Source organism: Pararge aegeria, chromosome 26, assembly GCF_905163445.1.
Source record: "Pararge aegeria chromosome 26, ilParAegt1.1, whole genome shotgun sequence".
NCBI lineage: Eukaryota > Metazoa > Arthropoda > Insecta > Lepidoptera > Nymphalidae > Pararge > Pararge aegeria.
The window spans coordinates 7437188-7458687 of NC_053205.1; the positions used below are offsets into that span (position 1 = coordinate 7437188).

The window sequence follows — 21500 nt, forward strand, 5'->3', positions numbered from 1 at the left end:
TCATTGTAAAGCCAACATCCCAGAATGCTCCGGTGTCGGAGCGAAACCCTACGTAGAGAGTTCATTGCCAAAGATTTGTTTGGATTGAAGAAATTATAAACACCGTACAGGTTTCTCCTGCTTTACGTGGAGTATATATACCAAATGAAGCTTAATTCTAACAGTGCGTATTAAGTGCGTTTTACTGTTTGTTTGTCCTTCATTCACGCCTTAATAAAACAAACTATCGACTTAATTTTTAGTTGTTGAAAGTACGAAGAGTAACATAAGGTAAGTACTTTTTGTCCAATGAAAAAATGTGAAAGTATGTTAGTTTGTTTGTCTTTACTTCACCTGACCGTGAACAAATTAACTTGATATTTGGGACAGAGCTAGTTAAAAGAACGGAGAGATTCCTCAAGATGGTTTCCTTTACCTTTATGCAAGTGATATTAAATTTTTTTTTAATTTTTTTTTAATATTAAACCGCTTAAAACGCAGATAAGTGCTGAAAAGTTCCAGAGAGTATATATATGATAAGTGCTGAAGAGATTACGGGCGTCGAACTCTGCCATCTCGACAGGGGGCCAGAGATCTAATCTAATGCTGTTTTTATTAAATAATCCTTAAGATGAGGGGATGAAATTCATAGGAATAAAATAGCGTATTAAAAATTGTAGGGATGGAGTAGCAAACACACACTTCCTTCTATACTTCTACAACGTGTAAACGAAGACAGAAATAATACTTCTAAGACCGAAAATCTAATAGTTTTTGAGTAAACCACTGCCATAATTATTACTGAAAGACATCTGATACAGCCCTAACATCTCGTCCGAAATTAAAACATGCGAATCCTTTCACTTTATGAGGTACGCGTTGTGTAGCGTGTGTAATATGCGTGTGTCGGTCTTTTATCTTCAACAGGGTTGTCAAAAATAAATATTTAGAATGTTTGTAATTTGTTTGTATGGAAACATAAATATGATTCTATTGATTTAATATTTTTACAGGGTGATTCCTTATAAAAAATATGTATGGATCCTTCAACATTATTTCGTAATTCGGTAACACGTTGTATACTAATGTTATAAAGAGGTTTTTTTTTTGTACCTTATATATAGGCTCTGAAGCTATTGGACCGATTTTCACGTGGAAGAAGAGATTGGTAAAAGTAAAATAAATTATCAAGCTATAATTTATTTCATCAAAAATTGCAATAATATAACCCAAAGTGCCAAAAATTTAAATATATGATTCACCATTTAGCGTGCGTTTGGTAAACTTTTACGATGATAGGTACATTAAAATTATGTACCACACCATTAAAGTTAAGCTACAATAGCAATTTAAAAAGAGTGAGATGGTGATAACAAAAAAAAATACCCGGCTAAGTTTGTTGTGGGCTCTTAGACCAGGGCGCGTTTGGAACCCTCGTTGCTTTACGTTTACAATTAAACATATATGTATGAACGCTTCGTAAGTGCCTGTGATGAACAAAGAAATTTTGAATTTTGGATTGGCCAATATGATATTACGTACGTTACGACCTAAACTTCACTTTGTTAAAATTATTAAGTTATACACGTGTATTTTGTTTGGTCGGTAATTCCGGCGTTCCTTATGCCCGCAAAAGTATTTCACCTAACCGAAGCGTATTTCCTTTACTACCCCCCCCCCCCCCCCCATTTTACGCCCTTGGCTTTAATTCCCATGATTAGCATACTACACCGCAAGGCTTGTACTATTCCACGTTCAAAATATACACGCAACATAACAAAAGTGTCTGTTGCCAAAAAAACTTCGACGCCAATAACAAAGTAATGTAAATAAGTGGGCGCGATCTAGAAATCGCGTTTTTGTGTATTTCGGCGGCAGTCACGCGATGGCGTGGTAGCAGCGATAATAACTTCTGATGGTTATAAGCTATGGTGATCTCATTGGCGCAGTGGTGGGCTTAAAGTACCTAAGTAAGTTTGTAAATGCAAGTTTGGGAAAGGACTTGGTGCTGCTTAGTTACGCCTATCTATACTTATAATAAAACTGTAACTGGAAGATTTCTGTACATTTAATATATTTTGAAAAAGCTGTAGTATTCAACTCGAAATCAGACATTGATGGAAAAAATAGCAAATTCCAGGCGTCAGTGCAATCAGCATCCAATTAACAGTAATTGAATCGTCGCATCGCTTCCTACGGAACGCGTTGAAACGTACGAAAGTGTTTTAACGCGATTCCATTTTTAAAATACCTAGTGCGGTGCAATTGCTTTTTTCCAAAGTCTTTATTGATTTCTTTTCCATGGGGAAAACAAGGTGATATACCTTGTTTATACGGTGATATACCGTACAGCCAAATCTTTATTGTTCCGGATAGGTGTTACTTTTTTTTTACCACTATATGGTGGCTTCAGTCGTGCTCATCTGTTTGGGGTAGGTATGGGACCCCAATAGGTTTGTACAGGGCATCGCAACGAAACTCTAAATAGGTTTGCGGTGGTTACTAGCCGCGGCTCAAGCCTTCAACCAGACAAGATCAATGAAACTTTAAATTTGCAAATAGCCGCCTCGCTGGGGATCTAACGCGGTATAGGATTCATTATGACTTACTCTATATCGGAATAATGACGAATGACTTGTGTTGTTTAAAGAGACTGCAGCACAATATATAACAAATGGCCGGAAATGTCAAGTTGCCCAAGGCTGGAAACAGCAATCCCCTCTCGGACTGTAGACCAGAGACAAAAAAAGCATTAAGTATCTATGACGTAGAGAAAATAGGTAGCAACATTATTTAATATCGGCGTCACCACGCTAAAGTGCTCTTCCTGTATCGTGCGATTAACTTGAGGACTTACAGGAAAAAGCTCGTAAAACAGATGAAAAAGGAAAAAAACATAGATTATAGACAAACGTGTCATTTATCTACTATTATTTTTTATAACTTATTAGTACCTTCTTTTAAATACTTTTTCTTATTTGTACAATATAGACACTCTATTTTTTTTTTTTAATTTTCTTACTTTGTTGTTTTGTTTCTCTATATTATTTTTTATTCTTTTGATTGTGGTTCTATTATTATCGTGATTTACCTCATACTTATATTTGTGATATTTTGCCCTTCATAGGGAATTTAGTTTTGTGTTATCGTTATTTTTTTTTTTATATTTATTTAATGGACAATCAACAGGTTACAAGAACTCTTATAAAACTAAACAAAAAAATTTAAAAACATATAAATGTAATATTGTAGACCCAATGTTAATGTGCAACTTTCGTTTGTTTTGAAATATGTTTTTACATTCCATCAACAATTTTTGTGATATATAATCCTTTTTAATGATTGTTTTGTTATTGCTTAGTCGCGGCTTAAAACAAGTATTGCGCCTTTTAGTGTGCAGCTATAGGTACTGAGCCAGCTCCTTTGTCAACTCCTTTTTATTTGTTTTAAAACTAATTAATAATACAAATGTAACATTTTACACGAATATGTGACAATAAAGACGATTTTACTTTCTTTCTTTATTTCTTTCTTTCAAATTCTTATATCCATAAAATATGTCTCAGTACAACATACATTTCTCATAGACAGACTTGTATTGTAAAGCCTAAAAGCATTATCTGGGAATGCTAGCTATTTATTCGCTGCGGCCTTATCTAAAAGGTCAGTAGGTAATGTCAACGACCGTTCGCGCCAAAAATAACCGCCATCAATTTGACAGGTGTCTGGAAGCCATTTTGTACGTCAGCGGTGTACGTTCGGAAATAGTGACAAGGGTTATGTAAGAGCATTTGTGGTAGTGTTTATTTTTGTAACAGATATGATGTTAATGCAGAAATTGTGTAGCGTTTGGACGTAGAATTATTTACTTTACGGCAGTTAATATTGCTACTAGGATATAGTACATTGACATTAGTCATGTTGTTTATTTGTTGGGTGAATATATTATGTATACACATTTGTGTGTTATAAATGATCTGCCAGTTTATTTATCGAAATCCCGTGATCATTTACTGGCTGGATTAAATACTGCTTATTTCTCTGATTAAACACTTTTAGTGTTTTAGTTTTAACAGCTGTAGATAAAACATGTATCCATTCTCTTCCCGCGGGTGTCGTACGAGGCGTCTAAGAGGATACAAAGAAGAACGGCAGCAGCGTCCTCTGTGCTTCTACTCTATAAGTCTATTGCGATCGCCAAGCTGTCTGCCAAGCTTGGTCATTATGGCCATACCCTTCCGTTGCGAGAGGCCCTTTGTCCAGCACTGGACTATGTATCATCATGCAACCCATTGCCGGGCACGGGGTCTCCTTTCAGAATGAAGATGGTTTAAGTCGTAGTCCACCATGCTGGCCAAGTGCGGATTGGTGGAGTTCACACACCTTTGAAAGCATTAAGGAGAACTCCCAGGCATGTTTCGTCACTATATTTTTCTTCACCGATAGATTTTAAATTTCCTAAAATTAAAACGCACATAACTCCGAAAAGTTAGAGGTGTGTGTCGGGGATCGAATTGGGTTACCCTGGAAGGGAGGCCGAAGCTCTAACCACAAGGCTCGAGATGTCTCTTAAAAAGTCCAAAGTTTGTATTAAACGTAAGCTAATAGAAAAGTCCTGTTATAGTTTAGACTACGTAATCGATAAAAAGGAATCGGACTTCTTCTTAGACCAGGACGCGTTTGGAACCCTCGTAGCTTTAGTTTTAAGTTTACGAATGTGGTTATCGCTTATCGCCATCATCTCACTACCGTGTAATTCTTATGTAAGCATCAAAAGAGCCACCATATTTTTGACTTTGACTTTGCCTTTGGCTATCACCGCTAAGTGGACTGTTATAGGCTGTGAAATATATCATACTTGTATAATTGAAGTTGTAAATACTCTGCTAAATATTAAAAAAATGCGTTATATTCCCTTTGACTTAAAGAATGTGTTATACAAAAAAAAAGGGTCGGAATAGTAAAAATTATACCTAATCTGTGATCTATAACAAAACTCGACTGTGACTTCTAAAGGCCTTTTTTAATATTTTTTCTTTACTGATCACTCTATTTCGTGCCTTCTCCGCTACTTGACACTATCAAAGTAAATTATTCTTGTTTTGTTTTGGCACTTCGAAAAACCATAAATCAATAAAACAGGAATCCACAAAAAAACAGGAATCCACAGATTGGTAATTGGTAAAAAAAAATTAAGAAGAAATATTGGTATACATTTTTTTAATCAATTTTTTTTTACTTTATGCACCATCCACTTTCCATCTTTATATCGGCTTGGCACGTTTGGGTTGCCTTTAAAAGATCACTATTAGTGATAAGGCGCAGTTTGCAGCGACCCTGCTTTCTGAGTCCAAGGCCGTGGGTTCGATTCCCACAACTGTAAAATGTTTGTGTGATGAGCATGAATGTTTTTCAGTGTCTGGGTGTTTATATGTATATTATAAGTATTTATGTATTATATTCATAAAAATATTCAACAGCTATCTTAGTACCCATAACACAAACAACGCTTACATTGGGGCTAGGTGACGATGTGTGTATTGTCGTAGTATATTTATTTCTTTATTATTTATTATTGTTTTCTTTGCGTTTTTCTATCGATGTTCCACTGCCGATTGGCGCAGTGGGCAGCGACCCTGCTATCGGAGTCCAAGGCCGTGGGGTCGATTCCCACGATTAAAATGTTTGTGTGATGAACATGAATGTGAACTGGGTGTTAATGTGAATATTATAAGTATTTATGTATAAAATATTCATCAGTCATCTTAGTGCCCATAACACAAGCTACGCTTACTTTGGGGCTAGATGGCGATGTTTGTATTGTCGTAGTATATTATTTTTTTAAATATTTTGTTGCAATAAACTTTTTTCTATTTCTATTCTAATATGAACAGAAAATATTAAAAATATCAACCTTAAAAACGAATGCTAAGCTGCACAGACTATAAGCAGCTTTTTTATTCCAGCCGGCTTAACTCAAGAGCGTTTCGTGCGAGCGGCAGATAAATACTGAATTACCTTTAAGATTTCACTTTGAGCTTGCGGGTAGAGTCATATTACCCATTATAAATAAATAAATAAATGAATATACTACGACAATATACACATCGCCATCTAGCCCCAAAGTAAGCGTAGCTACTGTTATGGGTACTAAGATAGCTGTTGAATATTTTTATGAATATAATACACATAAATACTAATAATATACAGATAAACGCCAGACACTGAAAAACAATCATGTTCATTACACAAACATTTTCCAGGCCTTGGACTTCAAAGAAATGATTTATTATGATTTTTTTTTTTTAATAAAAAATTTTTTTGAATTATAACACTCACCAAAGACCACACTACATTACGAACGCCTTATTTTGGGATACTAAGATTTATAAAAAGTATAGTGCTCTGTGCTATAGTTATAAAATGTTTACGCTTTGACAATCACCTTTGTGGACCTTCCAAGTGTACGTGACATTGGCGAAATACAGCGTGCCGATTTGGCACACCTAAATGCCAAAAAAGCAAAAGAAGAATAAGAAGAGTCATATTAATAAAAAATAATGATAAAAATATTTATTAACCACAATAAATAAATGAATAATAATACATACAACAAGAGGACAGAGAAAAAGAAAAAAAAAAGTATAATAATTTAGGCGTATGTTGCTTCGTTGTGGTCAACGGGTCACCTATCAGCTCTGTGCCGCAACACCATGGCAGTAAATGCCAAGGAATACTACAACGCTGATTTTCAGTAGGGACCAAAGGTCACGGGTTTTCGCGGACCGGCAGCGACATGGCTGACGCAGTGTTTGCATACTCTATGGGTATAAATAACAGATATAATACAAACACTACGTCCTTATAAATTAACAATAATTACAAACATAAATTTAGGTCTACAAAATAATAAAAAAAAAAAAAATATTACGATGCAATAAGACAATCAAAAATAATAACTAATACTACAGATTAAACTACTAACCGTAGGGCATAGAGCACAGACTATACTAAGTAAAAACTAATTTATATATTAAAATGAAAAGTATATACTTCCTTATAAAATTCCTCGTCCCTTAAATGTCGAGTGCGTGTTAATGTCAGTGTATAGTCGGTATGTTAAATATCTATGTAAATTTATTAAAATTAACAAATTAAAACTATGATTTTTATATTTTGGATATAAATTTTGAATTTTATTTTATCTTCAAATGATTGTTAAATTCATGCGTACTTAGTTAATTTCACTAACAACTACTATTGCAGGACGAAGTTATGAATTTGACATTTATTTTTCTTTACTGACCACTCTAGTTCTGGCCGTTTCCAAGCTACTTGACACTGGCAAAGTACATTGTGCTGTTTTAGCACTACGAAAAGCCATAAATCAAAAGAAGAAGAAGAAAATGATAAATGTACAGCCTACCTTACGTTAATGTATAGATAATATAGACGACTGAGGCTATATAACCAACCCGTCTGCCCAGCAATTATGAGCAAATTCTCTCTTGGGAGAGACAAGCCCAAGCCCAGCCCTGGGCTGTCATATATTAATTTGGATGTAGCAGTAATGGTTAAAATACTTTATTCATTTCAGTATTTCTAGTAGGCATTACATAAGCACTGTTCAGACCTTAGATTGGACACCCCACATGGACCGATATACACACTTTTCTTATTGCAGGTTCTAGTGAATAGAAAACGTGACCTCAGCGAAGGTTGTTCAATTCAAATTCAAAATTTCTTTATTCATGTACGCCTATCACAGGCACTTATGAAGCGTTCATACATATATGTTTACATAATTGTAAGGGGATGGTGATAACTTCGTTCGCTAACTTAAACCTAAAGCTACGAGGGTTCCAAACGCGCCCTGGTCTAAGAAGAGCCCACAAAAAACTTAGCCGGGTAATTTTTTTTTTTATATCACCATCTCACAGTTTATTTATATTAAGCTATGAATCTATAGCAATTTACACCCAAGCTTTTTTATTGTTTAAGTAATCCTTAATATTATAATAGGACTTTTCTGTAAGCTTCTTCTTCTTTGTCGTAACACTCTTGCCAGAGTGGTCGTGGTCATCACGGTGGGACATTGTCTGTGGCAGTTGTTACTCGCCTCACGATCATTCGCCACTTCTCCCTGTTTGCAGATAGTCTGGTACACTCATGCAAGGGACCTCCCACTGAACATTTGATTTGATCGGGCCATCGCATGGATGACATACCGCGTGCTTTAGTGCCTTCTACCTTGCCCTGCACAACAAGGCGTTCTATGGAGTTGCTGTCTCTCCGGGAGACGTGACCGAAGAATTTTAATATGCGGCTATGCACTAATTTTGAGAGACGTTGCTTGATGTACAGTTCTCGGATAATGGAAATATTAGTGCGAAATTCATTCCATGACACTCCAAGCATACGTCTCCAACACCACATCTCTAAAGCATCAATTTTCCTCTTCTCGACCTCTCGCAAAGTCCACGTCTCCGCGGCGTATAAAAATATGGGGAAAACAAGTGTTTGTACAAGCCGGATCTTAGTGGCCTTAGTAATGTTACGGTTCCTCCATATTTTTTTCAGCTTTTCCATAGTAGTTCTCGTTATTGCCATACGTCGCTTTACCTCTTCTACGCAACCACCACTGTTAGTTATTAAAGCGCCAAGGTATAAGTAGGATTGGACAACCTCGCAGTTCGCGATTTGAATAATTTCCGGCGAATTATTTTTGGCTCTGTCTATAACCATCATTTTGGTCTTACTGCGGTTAATCATTAATCTTGGCTGACGCACTCCATTTTGCGAAGTAACTGCTCCATATGACAGGCAGTGGTTGCGAACAATGTGGTGTCTGCATAGCGTAAATTGGAAATCTTGTACCCGCCAAAAGTAACGCCGTCCGTCCAATTGCATATAGTATGGAAAATATTGACACCTATATCACCTAAAGCTCGTATTGTTTCTATTGGTATTGAATCTCTCCCCGTGGCTTTTCCATTCTTGAGGTGCATAATGGCGGCCTTGACTTCTGATTTAAGAATTTCTGGTTCTTGGTTCTCAGATCCAGGTTCAGTATCAGGAAACTTGTCTGACTTGTCGAATGTCTTGAAACAAAGACTGGCAGTAACTTTTCCAAACCTTACTTACAAGGTCTAGTTCAGTAACTACTCTACCATTACTGTCTTCAACAGCCCAGGTTCTGGAGGAGAGTGTTTTGGTAATGGACCGAATTTTATGGTAGAGATCTTTAGACTTATGTCGGTTTGCATGAGTATCGATTTCTCTGCATATTTTGCAAAGATACGCATTATGATCAGTGGCGTGCATTGGGTTTCTTACCAGAGTATGCATACACCAGGAAAATTGCATAAAACGGCACAAATTCTCCCCCGATTCGAGTAACATATCAATGTTAGGGTATGCAGTGCTTTTGTGCATGTATGAAGTGCACGCCACTGATTATGATCTCGCCGGCATCCTGCTTGAACTTGCGCCGAAAGCCTGTTTCACTCACTTACCTCCGCCCCTGTCGCCTTCAATGCGTGTCTCCGTTCGACTAATGTGTTACCACCACTGGTAATCCAGAAATCGAAACCGATTCCCGAATCAATTTTTTTTTTTTTTTTGTAAGCTTACGTTTTATATAAACTTTGAACTTATTGAGAGACATCTCAAAGATTTCATTTTGTAATTTGTTATAAAATAATATACAATTGCGCTTGAATGTATTTGCAATTTTGTGTAGCCTAGTAAACTGCACAACGAGTTTATTTTTGCTTCTAATATTAATATTGCTACAGTCCATTTTCTTTTTAAATTTTGTTATATTTTTATGGACATAACTTAAATTTTCATATATGTACTGACTATGCACCGTCATTATTTTAACTTCTTTAAATTTATCCCTTAATGACTGACTCTCTTGGGCCCATTTTATATATCGCCCGAACAGCCCTTTTCTGCAGGACGAAAATAGAATCTATATCAGCAGCAGTTGTATTTGAAGAAGCAAATGATTTACATTCTTCATTTAGATTACTCGCAAGTTAATTCCGGAGATTCCCTGAAAGTTTCATTGAAATCGGTCCAGCTGTTTCGGAGCCTATACGGAACATACCTACACACTTTCTCTTTTATATATATATAGTATGTAAAGTAAATGTAGTGTATATCAATTATTTATTTTTAAATTGAATGTTGCACTATCCCGTTTTCTGTACTAAACATGCTTCATCAACCAAAGGTTGCCTGGAGATCGCTTCAAGCGATAAGGCCGCCTTTGCTCATATATATTTACCTTTTGTTTTGTTTAATTTGTTTTTTCTGTATGTGCAATAAAGACTTTATATCTATCTATGTATCTTTATATCTTTTTATCTTTATATCTTTTTCTGTTCAATATTACTATACTAAAAACGTCTCAAGTACCCACCCAAATTGCCCAGCGAAAACGCTCTTGATAATACACAAACTATAAAAATCTAATAAAACATTTTTCATGCCAAGGTTACCACAAAACGGCTTTCGCACTTGGCACCGTCCAAGGTCTGGGGTTCGATTCCCCTGGTGTAGACATAATGTATTTATTTACGGCCGATAAATTAGAAGCAATGACGTATGTTAATCCAATGTGAGATTGCTTTTATGGGCTTTTATTGTATTTGTTTGATGGGATTTTCTCATTGCGAAAGAACAAATTATATGAATAGGAAAAGTCTTTAGTTTTGAATAATTGAGAAGTGTACTTATTGTAATGAATTTATAGTTATTCATAATATGACCAAGAAACATGAACTAAGGATTTTAATTATTATACTTTTTGTTACTTAAATATAAAAGTTATACATATGCTTGTATTTTAAAATGTATTTATTTAATATAATTGTTTTATAAATATAACCTAAAATAAACTATTTAAAACTAAATAAAATCTAAAACGTCCTCGAAACTACCGCAGCGAGGCACAGTTTCTAAGATGCTGGCAGCATTGCCCCATTGGATGGCCAAACTAATTCGTTGGCCAAGTTAACTGCCCGCTCTAGGATCACCGGAAGACTCGATAACCCTTTTCGAGAATTCTTTGAAAAGGGCTCTTGCCTCCGGACCCCACGGTCCCAAAGTCTCTACTCCAAAAGGCACAAAAATGAAGCTGCTATCCAGGTTTTCATATTTACGCCTCTTGGCCTGCTCGGCACTGGTAGCAGCCGCACGTACCATTGACGAGGTGGCCTGGATGTGTGATGCAGCTGGGGTATCAACACAAGTTGCATCCCACAGAAGTGACCTTCCAAGCCTCCAAGGTATGCGCGTCATACCATCAGGTCTCTTGCCATATGCTTTGTTTATATGCTTCCTTTATCTATATTTGTTTATTTCTTGTTACGGAAGAGCGGTGTCTTCTGACACAGGAGTAGTAATGCTACCCTTAAAAGAAGGCTCCAGCCATTAGTGTTTACAGTAATTTTATTTACCCAAATATTTTTTTTTTTATATTTTTTTATATAAGTTATCGCGGACTTTGTTGTAGGCATTATCAAGCTCTACAACTTTTCAATGGAACTCAATAATAAATCTCTCATCGTTAAGGCAGCGTTCGTAAGAAACGTTTTCATCCAACCGTTTTTTCTGCGACTTACTTTGCAAATCCGACTACCACGAAAAGTTCTTTACGGGTTAATTATGTAGCCTATGGCACTCACAAAAATGTAAATAATAATTTAAAAAACGTGTGTGTACTTATGTACACGCGTTAGAAGTCATATTTCTCTGGCGTAACAGGATAGAAATGTTTACAAAAATTGTATCTTACGCCTTATTCTACGTTTTTAGAGAAAACGACACTAACAATAGAAAATAAGGTACCTAATGTTTAAATTATTGAAAGTCAACTGTCAAACCTTTTTTAGAAAAACTAAAATGTTGACTATAACTAACTTCATGGTGTCGGTTTTTTGTGACGGTGTGCGTGCGCATCGTAAAAATGTATTCTCACCATTTTCCCTAACGCGCCAAAGAAGTATAATTTCATTCATTTCCTGGACAACGCAACGCGTACCTATAAAAGTGACAGGAGTCTCTCGATTTTAATTTTGCATGTGATGTTAGGGCTGTATCCGATTTTTTTCCAGTAAAAACTATGGCAATGGTTTACACAAAAACTATTAGGGTTGCGTTTTCACAGATAAGTCACAGATACAGTAAATAATGTACCTCTAAAGCATCTGAAGTTTGTTATGAAAATTAAGCTTCATTTGCTATACTCCGCGAAAAGCAGGAAAATCTGTATGGTGTTATTTATAATTTCCTCAATCCTTATACTCCACACCATGCCGAAGGTAAAGATCTGTAATCCCTCTTAGCACGTTTCGCTCCAAAACCGGAGCATCCTCAGAGTTGATGTTGACTTTACAATGAATAATTGTTAAGTAGAGATCTGTTTGGTGTGGAGAATAAAGATTGAAGAAATTTTAAATTAAACCTTACAGATTCTCCTGCTTTTCGCAAATTAAACTTAATTTTCATAATATATCATGGATTTCCGCAAAGTAACGCCTGCTTCTATCCAATATCCGAAGTATTGTTGTCATGATGATTAATTTATTAATTCCAGAGCTTAAATAATCCGGCTGAAACTGGGACGAAAAGTATGCTGTACTAGGGCTGCAGAGAATTTGAGAGCGTCAAATTCGACACGAAATGTAAATAGCCCGCTACTAGCGGCTTTTACCGACCGCAAATTCCCACGCTACAATACGTACAGTATGAAATGTTGCGGTTCGTGATAGTTGGTGTCTAACTGATGTCGCGTAAAGCACATTTTCATCGAAACACCGTGTTAACATTCTGGTTTAAATGGACAAGAACAATTTTGACCACGATAGAAGCAGGACTATGAAAATTAAGCTTTAAGCAAGAGAATCTGTAATACCTTCAAAACAGATATTCGGCAATTTACTTTCTACGCACGTTTCGCTCTGACACCGGAGCATCCTCGGGAGATATTGACTTAACAATTATACATTTTAAAGTCAACATCTGCTTTGGATGAGCCGGTGTGTAGAGAGCACATTGCTGAAGAAACGTTTGGTGTGAAGTTTGGTTCAAGAAATTATATCTCCATTAAAAAAAAGACTTGAGGGCACCAGAGCACGTGGAATATCTCATTTGAGATGACCCAACAAATTCACAGAATTAAAAACATACAAAAACCGCGTACACGACTACTATTGAAGTATCAACAACAGATAGCTGTTTCGCTATCGTATTTTTTTACCATAACAGCCAAGAACTTGGCTAAACCAGCTGCTTTTATTGAGCAGTGTAATAGTTTTGACATGAAAACCTTGGAAATTATTCCAAGTCATTTTAGTTTAAACTAGTTAAGGAGACAACAGAGGCTTTCTCTTGCTTAGAAAAGCAGACAACTGAGTCTCCCTCAGGCATATATGAAAAAAATTATAGTAAGGGGTCGCACAATGTACTATTAAACCAAAAATATAATAAAAAATCTAATTCTAATTATATCAACTTGGTTCACCAAAATATTCAATGTATTAGAGGAAAAGACTTAGAGATTGAATTATTTTTAAATGATTTTAACATTAGCATTTTATGTATAACTGAGCACTGGTTGAAAACCCATGAATATTTGTTTAATTTTGGTAACCACCAGGTTGGTAGTTCGTTCACCAGGGTTACAGCGATTCATGGAGGCTCTTTAATTTTATTAAATAAAAATTTAAAATTTAAAAACAGAAACGATATTGTTAGCCTTTCTGTTGAACGGACAATAGAGCTAGCCTCGGTTGAACTAGAGCAATTTATAATTGTTACTGTTTATAGGCCACCCTTGTCAAACTTTGAACTTTTTGAAAAGGTAATGGATGAAGTGTTATTTAAAATATCAAAGTGTAATAAAAAGTTAATAATATGCGGAGATTTTAATGTAAACATTTTAGAAAATAACTCTTTAAGTATCAAGTTATTGAATTTATTTAAAACTTACAATCTATCAAATATGTTCATGGAGCCCACAAGAATAACTGCTACTAGCGCCACCTGTTTGGATAACATCTTTACAAATATAATTCCTATAAGCAAAAATATTATTAGTAAATTAGACTCTGATCATTGTGGTCAAATTATTCAATTTGAAAATGTGAAGAAAAATGTTTCTAAACGTAAAATAACATTTGTTCCTGTAACATCCAACCGCATAGAGAAAATGAGATATAGCCTAGTAAATGACCTCCCATTCCTACCCTCAGGGGCGACTCCAAATGCAATGTACAGCTCCTTTTTCAATACCTTTAATAGACTATTTCATTCTATATTTACTAGTAAGTCGGTTGTGATTACTGATACATTAAATTTTAGTGAGTGGGCGACAGTTGAACTTCATAAAAATAGGCAAAAGCTGTACGAATTGTATGCTGAACGTCAATTTAACACTGGTGATAAGTTTGGGGATTATGTTAAATTGTTTTCCAAGAATTTTAAACGCGCTTGCCACTTAGAAAAGACGCGATACATCAAAAATAAAATTAAAAATAGCAGCAATGCAATCAAAACTACTTGGAACATAATTAATGAGGAGACGGGAAGAGTAACACCACGAAATATTAATTTTAAACTTAATGTAGATAATAAAGCCTTAACAACAGATTTCGAGGTGGCTACTGCTTTTGAAACCTTCTTTACCAACATTCCCGTCTCCACAACAGAATCATTAAACTCTTCACCAGATATGGCTCTCTCTCTATTAAAGGAAAATGTGCCTGAGTGTAACCATTCTTTTAAATTCACGCATGTTAGTGGCTCTGACGTTATTAAAGCCTTTAAATTATTAATTAATAAAAAAACAAATGATCTGTGGGGCATTTCCGTAAACGTTGTCAAATCATTAATTGATATTGTTGCACCCGATTTAGCCTTAATATTTAATAATTGTATAGATTGTGGTGTGTTTCCTGACTTAATGAAACTTAGTAAAATAGTTCCATTGTTTAAATCGGGTAGTACTTCTGACCCCACTAACTTTAGACCAGTATCCGTACTACCCACTTTCAGTAAAATCTTTGAAAAACTCATTTTAAATCAATTACTTTACCATTTTCATAAGTATAATTTACTTCATATTAAGCAATTTGGTTTCACACGGGGTCGCTCAACAATCGACGCAGGTGTTGAGCTAATACAAAACATATTTGAAGCCTGGGAGGAGTCACGTGATGCACTTGGTGTGTTCTGTGACTTATCTAAGGCGTTTGATTGTGTTCAACACGAAACGTTAGTTAGGAAACTACACCACTATGGAATTCAGGGTGTAGCTCTAGACTTAATGAGTAACTATCTACGCGATAGAATTCAGAAAGTCGACGTGAATGGAAAACGGTCTAATGGATCAGTTATGAAAATAGGTGTCCCACAGGGGTCTATATTAGGACCATTTCTGTTCCTTATTTACATTAATGACCTTCCTTACCTTGCCAAGGATAAACACGGGATAGTTCTGTTTGCCGATGATACATCACTGACTTTTAAAATAAATCGACGTGAACTAGCTTTTGACGACGTAAACAACTCTCTCGCTAAAGTGGTACAGTGGTTTGAAGCTAATAATTTGGTTCTTAACGGAAAAAAAACCAAGTGTATAAAATTCACTTTACCTAATGTTAAACACGTGAAAACCACTGTACTACTTAATAATGAGGAACTGAAACTGGAGGATACGACAGTTTTTCTAGGAATAACGTTAGATTCTAAACTTCAATGGGGCCCTCATGTAAATAATTTATCGAACAGGCTTAGTTCTGCTGCCTATGCGGTAAAGAAGATACGCCATATGACCGACGTAGAAACTGCTAGACTGGTATATTTTAGTTACTTTCACAGCATTATGTCATATGGAATTTTACTTTGGGGTAATGCTGCTGATATTAGCACTATTTTCGTGCTGCAGAAGAGGGCTGTTCGTTCTATCTACAAAATGGGTCCGAGAGAGTCATTGAGAGATAAATTTAAAGATTTTAAAATAATGACAGTGTATAGTCAGTACATATTTGAAAATTTAATGTACGTCCATAAAAACATTTCTAAATTTAAGAAAAAATGTGACTGCAATAATTTAAACATTAGAAGTAAGAATAAACTTACAGTGCAATATACTAGGTTACATAAAATTCATAATTCGTTTAAAGGAAATTGCATACAATTCTACAATAAACTACCAATTGACATCTTGGAGATGTCTCTTAAAAAGTTCAAAGTTTGTATTAAACGTAAGCTTATAGAAAAGTCCTATTATAGTATAAAGGACTACGTAAACGATAAAAAAGCTTGGGTGTAAATTATTGCTCTAACCAGGTTGCTCTTCTAATAATTTAAAATTACATTGTGAGATGGCGATAACAAAAAAAAAAAAAAAAAACACCCGGCTAAGTTTGTTGTGGGCTTCTTCTTAGACCGGGACGCGTTTGGAACCCTCGTAGCTTTAGTTTTAAGTTTACGAATGTGGTTATCGCCATCATCTCACTACCGTGTAATTCTTATGTACGCATCAAAAGTGCCACCTGTGGGCCTACTTGAATAAAGATATTTTTGACTTTGACTTTGACTTTATCAAAAACGAGGTCTTTGCCAAGCAGGATGATGATGATACTGAATAAAGAATTGATATTTTAAAAAAACTCACCGTTTTGAATCCCCGATACATGACCCTAATCTCCTGTTTTGTAAATTTCGTCTGTCTACATAGCTCCTCCAATGCAACCGGTATCGGTTTCGGCGTTCTAGACGGCTCCAATTCATAGGCATGTTCCTCTACAGGCGAGTCCGGTGGAGTGGCCATTATAAAACCTTTACGCAATCACTAACACATCTGTCAGTTTTAATTTAATCTGTGGCTAGCACATCGTTCTTCACTTGACTTAATAATTCAGACTTTTTTTTATCTGTGATTCACTTCGTTACTTCTGATGTTTGTCTTTGGCTAGGTTATTTTCTTTGTTTAACTTGTCTATGATTCACTAGTTTTCTATTGGACTAAAGTATTCTATGTTTTTATTTATTTGTCTCAGATTCTTTTTTTATTAAGCTTCTATAATTTTATTATTTGTCCTTAATCTATCAGGTGCTATTTTTAAATTAATGTTTCCTTTATTTTTTTATTTTTGGTCTATATCTCACTATTCTCTTCTTTTATTTTTAGATCACTTTAGTTTCTTGTAAAAGCAATGACTTCTTGAAGAACTGGATGGTACAAGGGCAGGATATCTGTAACAAATGAAAGATATTAATATTACAATATTTTCAATAATATACATCGTGTAACAGTATTACGAAATAATATTCACGGATGCATAAGTATATTTCATAAGGAATCAAACTGAAAATAATATTAAATCAAAGAAAGCATATTTATTTTCCCACACAAACGAATTGAAAACATTTTAAGTGTTTACTTTTGACAATTGACAACCCTATTGAAATAAAAGACCGACACACGCATAGTAGCTACGCTGGTACCTACCTAGGTGTCACATGATTTTAATTTAAAATGTTGTAATGTGGTGTTAGGGCTGCATGAGCTTTCTTTCAGTAAAAACTTTGGCAGTGGTTTACTCAAAAACTATAAAGTTTTCAGTTTCACATGTATGTCTCAGAGACAGTACATAATGTACCTCTAAAGCCCGTGAAGAATTATGTCGGTTTTCATTTTCACATTGTATAATGGGGTAAAGTACAATATCTTAAATGCACCTCAAAACATACCATATAAAGTTTATTGTGGATTACTAACGCCCCTTTGTGAGCCGAATTAAATGCAATACAATATAATAAGACCATAGCTTAAAATTGCGCCAGAGGTCGTCAAAAATAAAGTAGGTAAGTGAGATAATTTCAAAAAAGTTTTTTTTTACCCAAGGCGAATCCTGACCGTACAAAACAAAACTTTATTAGAATAAGTTATTTACGGCCGAGCGTAGATGTAGGTAATAAAAATAAATTTGAACAAAAATCTTCCCGCGCGGCGCCACAATAAATTTTGCCATACAGAAAAATTCAATTGATTGCGTCGAAACCAGAGTGGTTTTGGCGAAATGCCATGACGCGTCGACTGAAACTAAGTTGTCAAATAATACTGACATGGGTTTGCCCTGCTTAAAGTTTATTTATTATGCGATTAAGTTAATTATTTTAAATTTATATTCCGTCTAGTTTCACCTGAACAAATAGGTTACACCAAATTGTACTCTCTCGCTCTATGTTTATATCTCTGTAACTTTTTGACGTGACAACGTCTTATAATTCGATGGAGCCGGCTGCACGCACGAAAAAACATAACGTATGCGGCGTTACCTCGCTCTGAGGCGTTCCATCCAAGGCTCGAAGTGCAAGCGAGAGTGCGGAACGAACGACAAAGAGGCACAGTCGGCCTCCGCGTTCGACATCTGTCTCTCTCCTACTTGAGTGAGCGATGCGTCCGCGTGGACAGATTCTATACAATATCCAGGCCACTTCGTCAATGGTAGGTGCGGCTGCTTCCAGTGCCGAGCAGGCCAAGAGACGTAAATATGAAAACCTGGATAGCAGCTTCATTTTTGTGCCTTTTGGTGTAGAGACTTTGGGACCGTGGGGTCCGGAGGCAAGAGCCCTTTTCAAAGAATTATCGAAAAGGGTTATCGAGTCTACCGGTGATCCTAGAGCGGGCAGTTACCTTGGCCAACGAATTAGTTTGGCCATCCAGAGGGGCAATGCTGCCAGCATCTTAGGAACTGTGCCTCGCTGCGGTGGTTTCGAGGATGTTTTAGATTTTATTTAGTTTTTAAATAGTTTATTTTAGGTTATAGTTATGTATTAATAAAAATTATATTTTAGAGATAATCAAATTTAATATTAGCTACATCTAGTTTTACCGTAAATAAATTGGATACACCAAAGTTAAGGCTACACCTAGTTTTATTGTCACTGGATACAGCTATAAGTTCCGACTAAACCTAATTTTATCGAGAGTAAGTAGGATAAAACTTATTTAAGGCATACCTTGTATCACTGTTAATAAATAGGATACACCTAAGTTCCAACTACATGCTTAACAAACTGCTGTAAAGCCACATTTAGTTGCAGTCTGAAAAAAATATGTAGCTACTAAAATATTAATGTAAAATGTCGCGTTACATTATGTTAGTCTGTGAAATGTGACGGTGGCGAGTACATTACGTGTATTGTGAATTATAATCGGATTACCGCAAGTGACCGCAGTCAGGCGAGGTCGCGGGCATGCCGCTTTGCGCGATAACCAACTGATAATATAAGTGATAACATCTGTAGCCCTAGTACTTACGAGGTTTCTTCGCTCGCAAACGAGGAGTCGTTTTCGAGTACGGAACTACATGAACATCGGAGCATAATTGATCTTAGCTACATTGTATTAAAGCTCAAATTCTTAAGCTCGTTTGTAAAACAAAAATAACGGAATTTGCAACTCTAAAACGAGACACATTAGGTCCATTTTACATTGACGATAAATAGTTTAATGTTCGAAAACGACCCCACGATTGCGAGCGCGCAACTCTTGGGCTAAAGCTATGGAGCTTTGTTTTGTCTGGTTCGTGCCAAGGTTAATGAGCGGGCACCAGTTTTCTACGAAATGTGGTAAAATAACATAATTTTTTTGACGTGACAACGTCTTATAATTCGATGGAGCCGGCTGCACGCACGAAAAAACATGACGTATGCGGCGTTACCTCGCTCTGAGGCGTTCCATCCAAGGCTCGAAGTGCAAGCGAGAGCGCGGAACGAACGACAAAGAGGCACAGTCGGCCTCCGCGTTCGACATCTGTCTCTCTCCTACTTGAGTGAGCGATGCGTCTGCGTGGACAGCTTCTATACAATAATACATTTACATGTTTTCGGCAAGAATGAAGTGCAGTGAAAGTGAATGTGGTGTCAATTGTTTATAGCAACGATAATATCTATGAAACAAATTAAATTAAAATTTTCTTTTGAAAAATGCAACCATTCCATCAGTATTTTCTTACGACATTGTCACGTTCAACTATCGTCAGTAAGCCGACTTTACAGACAACCAATTTTTTTTCATTAAATAGGTGTCGTCCGCGTCTATTGCGGTTTATTACAAATTCCGTGGGAAGCGTTTGTTCTCTAGGGATGAAAAGGAGATAGATATGAAAACTTTATTAAAACAGCGGCTCCCAGCGACTCGCCTGATGTCATCTGTTCACCTCGTTGCGGACCTACGCTGCGTTAACCGGTGCGAGGTCGCCATTTCAGCACCTGAAGACCCCAACGTCCATCGGTTCTCCGAGCTATATGCCCTGCCCATTGCCACTCCAGTTTCGCGACTCGCTGAGCTATGTCGGTAACTTAAGTTCTACGGGTCTCCTCATTTCTGATTTGATGAAGAGATACTCCTAGCATAGCTCTCTCCATCGCCCGCTGAATGACTCTAAGCCTTCTTATAAGGCCGTAAGTCATCACTAAACACAATAATGTCTGTTAATTACAAAATTAATATTAATTTTTATTATTAAATACGAAAAACAAAATCGCATAGAGTGGCGCGGAAGACACGGCCGTGCCGTGCGTGTATCGCCACGCTAACAATCAGGTTTAGCAATCCGTCTATAGATGTTTCACATCAAAATACTGGCTCTTCAATTTATCTTACGAGGTCGCATGGCCTGTCAAGATTTTATTCGATATCAAAAGGCCGCTAGCGCCATACGCCAATCAGCTTATCGAGTTTCCCGGTCGTTTTCGCGCCAACGCAATTTGAGCGGCAACATCCGTCAAAGCGACAGCTAGGTGACAGCCATTTTGTTTACTAGGTTCTTTATCATACCCTGGAGTTGAATCGGTTTTAAGTCATAACAAAACAATTTCATGTCTCCGTTAAAACGATGTTGACGATAAATTTAAAAGTAGAGTATTATGTGGCAGATCTCGTTCGGGAAATTAATACCACAATGCTTATTTCTGCAACAGAGCAGCTGTGTTGCAATGCTGTGTTCCAGTCTGAAAGGCGTAGTTGCCGGTGTAATTACAGTCACAGGGTTAAAACCTACGCCTCAGGACACAGGGTAGCAATTTGGTGGATGTGTTTCTTGCATGCTCTGTGAAGTTCTGCTGTGTTTATTAGGCTACGGTTTATATCTTACGATCAGCCATCTGCTAGGTCCGTTAATTCATCAACATCATCATATCAATCGATTATCGGCCGACTATGGGGCTCGGGTCTCCAACCACAATGAGAAGGTGTTAAGGCCGTAGTCCACCACGCTGGCTCAGTGCGGTTTGGTGGACATTTTTTTTTACTACAACAATACACACATCGCCATCTAGTCCCAAAGTAACCGTAGCTTGTGTTATGGGTACTAAGATAACTGATCTGATGAATATTATACATAAATACTTATAATATATAGATAAACACCCGGACACTTAAAAACATTCATGTTCATCACACAAATATTGTCCAGTTGTGGTCATCGAACGCACGG

General features: G+C 36.4%; 1 protein-coding gene across 1 annotated transcript in view; it reads right to left on the minus strand.

Moving 5' to 3' along the window:
• Positions 1-17080, minus strand: part of LOC120635303 (Kv channel-interacting protein 1) — a 33165-nt gene extending 16085 nt beyond the window's left edge. The window contains exon 1 of the mRNA XM_039906273.1: positions 16670-17080. Within this exon, the coding sequence (XP_039762207.1) occupies positions 16670-16825 (156 nt within the window). The 5' untranslated portion in view covers positions 16826-17080. The remainder of the gene's footprint in view (positions 1-16669) is intronic.
• Positions 17081-21500: the final 4420 nt, after the last annotated feature.